This window comes from Rhincodon typus, chromosome 19 (genome assembly GCF_021869965.1).
Source record: "Rhincodon typus isolate 14 chromosome 19, sRhiTyp1.1, whole genome shotgun sequence".
NCBI lineage: Eukaryota > Metazoa > Chordata > Chondrichthyes > Orectolobiformes > Rhincodontidae > Rhincodon > Rhincodon typus.
In genome coordinates this window covers 9,321,326-9,327,325 of record NC_063350.1, presented here as the reverse complement: position 1 = coordinate 9,327,325, position 6,000 = coordinate 9,321,326, and the positions used below count along the sequence as shown (strand labels likewise).

At 44.6% G+C, this 6,000-nt stretch overlaps 1 protein-coding gene across 1 annotated transcript in view; it reads left to right on the top strand.

The window, feature by feature from the left end:
• LOC109917871 (deoxynucleoside triphosphate triphosphohydrolase SAMHD1-like) overlaps positions 1 to 6,000 on the top strand; it is a 152,356-nt gene that overhangs the window by 120,174 nt on the left and 26,182 nt on the right. Inside the window, exons 5-6 of the mRNA XM_048608356.1 lie at positions 2,564 to 2,655; positions 5,790 to 5,905. Of these exons, the coding sequence (XP_048464313.1) occupies positions 2,564 to 2,655; positions 5,790 to 5,905 (208 nt within the window). The remainder of the gene's footprint in view (positions 1 to 2,563; positions 2,656 to 5,789; positions 5,906 to 6,000) is intronic.

Below are 6,000 nucleotides of genomic sequence, written 5' to 3'. Positions count from 1 at the left end.
GCGGGATGAGGTTAGTAGGTAGGAAATGGGGGTGGGGCTTGAGGTGGGAGGAGGGGATAGGTGGGAGGAAGGACAAGTTAGGGAGGCAGGGACAAGCTGGGCTGGTTTTGGGATGCGGTAGGGGGAGGGGAGATTTGGAAGCTTGTGAAATCCACATTGATACCATTGGGCTGCAGGGTTCCCAAGCGGAATATGAGTTGCTGTTCCTGCAACCTTCGGGTGGCATCGTTGTGGCACTGCAGGAGGCCCAGGATGGACATGTTGTCTGAGGAATGGGAGGGGGAGTTGAAATGGTTCGCGACTGGGAGGTGCAGTGGTTAATGCGAACCAAGTGTAGGTGTTCTGCAAAGCGGTCCCCAAGCCTCCGCTTGGTTTCCCCAATGTAGAGGAGGCCACACCGGGTACAGCGGATGCAGTATACCACATTAGCAGATGTGCAGGTGAACATCTGCTTGATGTGGAAAGTCTTCTTGGGGCCTGGGATGGGGGTGAGGGAGGAGGTGTCGGGGCAGGTGTAGCACTTCCTGCGGTTGCAGGGAAAAGTGCCAGGTGTGGTGGGGCTGGAGGGGAGTGTGGAGCGGACAAGGGAGTCACGGAGAGAGTTGTCCCTCCGGAAAGCAGATAAGGGTGGGGAGGGAAAAATATCTTTGGTTTTGGGGTCGGATTGCAGTTGGCGGAAGTGTCGGAGGATGATGCGTTTGATCCGGAGGTTGGTGGGGTGGTACGTGAGGACAAGGGGAATTTTTTATGGTTGTTATTGTGGGGATGGGGTGTGAGGGATGAGTTGCGGGAAATGCGGGAGACACGGTGGAGGGCATTCTCGACCACTGAGCGGGGGAGGTTGCGGTCCTTGAAAAACGAGGACATCTGAGATGTTCAAAATCTCCCCTCCCCCTACCGCATCCCAAAACCAGCCCAGCTCGTCCCCGCCTCCCTAACCTGTTCTTCCTCCCACCTATCCCCTCCTCCCACCTCAAGCTGCACCCCCATTTCCTACCTACTAACCTCATCTCGCCCCCTTGACCTGTCCGTCCTCCCTGGACTGACCTATCTCCTCCCTACCTCCCCACCTACACTCATGTTTACTGGCTCCATCCCCGCCTCTTTGACCTGTCTGTCTCCTCTCCACCTATCTTCTCCTCTATCCATCTTCTATCTGCCTCCCACTCTCTCCCTATTTATTTCAGAACCCCCTTCCCCTCCCCCGTTTCTGATGAAGGGTCTCGGCCCGAAACATCAGCTTTTCTGCTCCTATGATGCTGCTTGGCCTGCTGTGTTCATGCAGCTCTGCACCTTTTAAAATTCTCATTCTTGTTTTCAAATCTCTCCATGGGCTCACCCCTCCCCATTTCTTCAACCTTTAAATTGTGATATGTGGGTTAAATGACTCCAATTTCTGTAATTGTCTTAATCAGTAGCTAAGGTTCAATTCTGTCCTCTCTTGTTTTAATGTACAACATTAATGGCCATGTTTTCAGCTACCTCGATCCGAAATTTTTAAATTTCTTCCCTAAATCTCTCCACCTCTTCTCTTTTTAATATGCTTCTCAAAAGCTCTTACCTTTAAAGCCAAGCTTTTAGTCACCTATCCTAATATTACCAGATCACTGCATGATGTCACTTTTAGCCTTTGGATGCTTTAACTCTTTTAAAGATACTATATAGAGGCAAGTTTCTTGTCTGTTTTCACTCTGCACCTTGCACCAAATGTAGTTACTGTTTATGTAAACCCAATACTGGCGTGTAATGGTGAGTGTAGGGAAAAATGAGATTTCTTTAATGGAAATGTATTCCATTTTAAATGGTATGAAAAAGATAAATCCAGAAGATTAGTTTTGATTGAATGGAGTAGGATAAGGAGCTAGATGTTGGGTAGGTAAAAGACCAATGAGAGTTGAGGTTCTTGTCATTGAACATGTGGAAGGGGCTCTGAGATAGACTAGTGGAAATGAAAACTCTCCATTCATCATTGGAACAAGTAGAATTTGTGATAGGTTTTTTTTTTCTTTATTCGTTCAAGTGATGTGGGTGTTGCTGGCATTTGTTTCCCATCTCTTTGTTCCTTAATGTTTGTGTTATGCCAGGCTATTTCAGAGGTCATTTAAGAGTCAATCAGATTGTTGTCAATCTGAAGACATAAGTAGGCCAGACCAGGGTACAATGGCAGAATTCCTACACAAAGGGATATGAGTGAACTCAATAAGCTTATATAAAGTTTTAAGTATTTAGCTTTAAATTCCATATTTTTAAAATTAAATTCAAATTTCACAACCTGCTATGTGGGGTTTTAACCCAAGTGCCCAGAGAATTTACCGGGGTTCTAGATGACTAACAAAGTGACATTACCACTATGCAACTGCCTCCCTCTAAAATCAATAGATAAATGGCTCCCTTCTCTGTATTTGTCTTCATCCGTAAATAAGGTTCAATCTGGTATCATTAAATACACACTAATATTTTAGCTGAATTACCCAATGTCAAATTCTCCTCTAGCATATCTGTCCAAGGACTTTATTGCTAATGCACTCTGATGAACAAGAGTTTATTATGTTTTCCCTTTCAGGAAGCTGGAGACATGTACAATATGTTTCACACACGTAACACCTTGCATCGCAGAGCCTATCAGCACAGAGTCTGTAACATTATTGAGTGCATGTGAGTATAGTTACACTGTAGTTGTCTCTCTCTGGGACAACTCTTAGGTTTTTTTTCTTTCATTCTGGCTTAAAGTTGTTCTTTTCTCCTGAAGGAACTAGTGCTAAAATATGAGTCCATGCTTTCAGCAGTCCTCTATCACCTGGGACCACGAGTCTGAATGCATGATGGTGAGAGTTGGCAGCTGATCACCACTTCCCAAGAAACCTCTACGTCAAGTCTGTGTTGCCCTTGCTAAGGGCCATTGAGTCATAGAGTAATACAGCATGGAAGCAGACCCTTCGGCCCAAACTGGTCCATGCTGACCATGGTGCCCTCTCCGCTAGTTCCAGTTGCGCACATTTGGTCCATATTCCTCTAAACTCTTCCCATCCATGTACCTATCCAAACGTTTTTAAACGTTGCTATTGTACCTGCCTCAACCATTTTCTCTGGCGGCCTATTCCACACATGCACCCTCTCTGGATGAAGAAGTTACCCTCAGGTCCTTCTTAAATCTTTCCCTTTACACTTTAAACCTATGTCCTCTAGTTTTCAATTCCCAATCCCTGGGAAAAAGACTATATGTATTCATCCTATCTATGCCCCTCGTGATTTTATACATCTCAATAAGGTCACCTCTCATTCCCCTACGTTCCAAGGAGTAAAGTACTATCCTGGCCAACCTCTCCCTAAAACTCAGACCTACTAGTCCTGGCAACATGCTTGTAAATCTTCTTTGCACACTTTTCAGTTTAACTATGTCTTTCCCTATAACACAGTGACCAAAACTGTACACAATACTCCAAGTATGGCCTCACCAGTGATGTATACAACTGTAATGTAACGTCCCAATTCCTATACTCAATGCCTCAACTGACGGAGGTCAGCATACTAAATGCCTTCTTCACCACCCTGTCTACCTGTGACGCCGCTTTCAATGAACTATGTACTTGTACTCCTAGGTCACTTTGTTCCACAACACTCCTCAGGACCTTACCATTTACCTTGGTTTGACTTTCCAAAGTGCAACACCTCACACTTATCTGTATTGAATTGCAGTTGCTGATCCTCAGGCCACTTTTTCTCCATCGGATCAAATCCCTCTAATTTTTGATAACCTTCCTTGCCAGCAACGATACCTCCTAATTTTGTACCATCTGCAAACTTACTAATCATTCCTTATACATTCACATCCAGATTATTTATGTCAATAAAAAATAACAAAGGTCCCAGCACCGACCCTTGTGGCACACCACTAGTCACAGGCCTTCAGTCCAAGAAGCAACCTTTAACCATCACCCTCTGTTTCCTACCATCGAGCCAATTTTGAATCCAATCAGCTAGCTCTCCCTGGATCCCACGCAACCTAATCTTCATGACTAGCCTGCTGTGCAGTACCTTATCAAAGGCCTAACTAAAGTCCATATAGACAACATCCACTGCCTTACCCTCATCTGTCCTCTTGGTTACCTCTTTGAAAACTTCTAACAGATTTGACAGATGTGACTTCCCGCGCACAAATCTATGCTGACTATCCTTAATCAGACCTTGACTATCCGAGTGTTGGTTGATCCTGTCCCTCAGTATCCTCTCTGATAACTTGCCTTCCACTGATGTCGGACTCACTGGTCTGTAGTTCCCTGGCTTATCTTAAACAATGGAACAACATTAGCCACCTTCCAGTCTTCCAGAACTTTACCAGTGGCTAAAGCTGAAGTAAAAGTCTCTGCAAGGGCCTCTGCAATTTCTTCCCCAGCCTCCCACAGTAATATTAGGAAGAATATTCATTAAAATCTCCCCCATCTCCTGTGGCTCCACACACAGATGGCCACATAGATTTTTAAGGGGACCTTTTCTCTCCCTAGCCACCCTCTTACTCCTAATAAAGCTATAGAACCTCTTAGGATTATCTTTAACCTTATCTGCCAGATCCATCTCATAGCCTCCTTTTGCTCTTCTGATTTTCTTTTTTGAGTGTGCTGCTACACATTGTATGGTCATCTAGAGATTCACTTGAGCCCAACAGCTTAAACCTTCTTCCTTTTTCTGACCTGAGCCTCAATATTCCTCATCAGCCAGGGATCCCTAAACCTGCCAGCTTTTCCCTTCACCCTAACAGGGACATACTTTTAAAAGCTCCCATTTCCCAGTCGTTCCTTTTCCTTCAGACAGACTGAGCCAATTGACTTCTGTTAGATACTGCCTAACGGCCCTGCTCCAGTTCAGCAGCTTAACCTGTGGACCTGCCCTATCTTTTTCTGTAACTATGTTAAAACTAAGAGAGTTATGGTCACTGGATCCAAAGTGCTCTCCCAAACTGTTTTCACATTTCATATAGTTGTAGATTCATACAGCATGGAAACAGACCCTTCGATTCATACAGCCCTCACCAACTAAACTGGTCCCACCTGCCTGCTCTTGGCCGATATCCTTCCAAACCTTTCCTATTCATGTACTTATCCAAATGTCTTTTAAACTTTGCAACGTGACATCCCAACTCCTATACTCAATGATCTGAGCAACGAAGGCAACAATGCTAGGCACATTCTTAATGACTGTCTACCTGTGATGCAAAGTTCAAAAAATTATGTACCTGAACCGTTAGGGGGTCTCACTTTTACAACACTATCCAGGGCCCACAATTATTTGTATTAGTCCTGTCCTTGTTTGTGTTACCAGAATGCAATACCTTACATTTATCCAAATTAAACTCCATCTGCCAATCCCCAGCCCATTGACCCAATTGATCAAGATCTTTATGTAATCTTACATAACCTTCTTCGCTATCCACTATGCCACCAATTTTGGTGTCATCTGCAAACTTACTAGCTATAACTCCTAAATTCTCATCCAAATCACTTATATAAATGACAAAAGTAGTAATCTCAGCTGCATTCTCTTGACGTGTTGGTCAGGATTGCGAACTCTGGCTGATTTTGTATCTTCCTTTAATCCTCCTCTTCCATCCCATCTTATGGATACTGAGACCAATAAGATACAGTTGTGGCTGTCTCTGACCAGTTGTCCAAACTCAGTACAGACCAGTGATCAACCCTGGGCTACAGTCTGTTTCCACCCCTGACAGTGAATGGACCCATTGGGCTATTGGATTCCCATTGCCAACACATGTCTGAAAATATTTTATCCCTCAGGATCACCGAGGCGATGGTGCTGGCAGATCCATACATCAAGATAAGCGGCATGGATGGGAAGCTTTATAAAATGTCTGAAGCAATCGATGACATGTCAGCTTACACCAAACTCACAGGTGAGCACCTAGCGGTCTGGATGTTCTGAGGCCTAGTAATCACGGTTGAATTTGACAGCTGAAATGAACACCAGTCCACCCCTTCCCAACGCCAC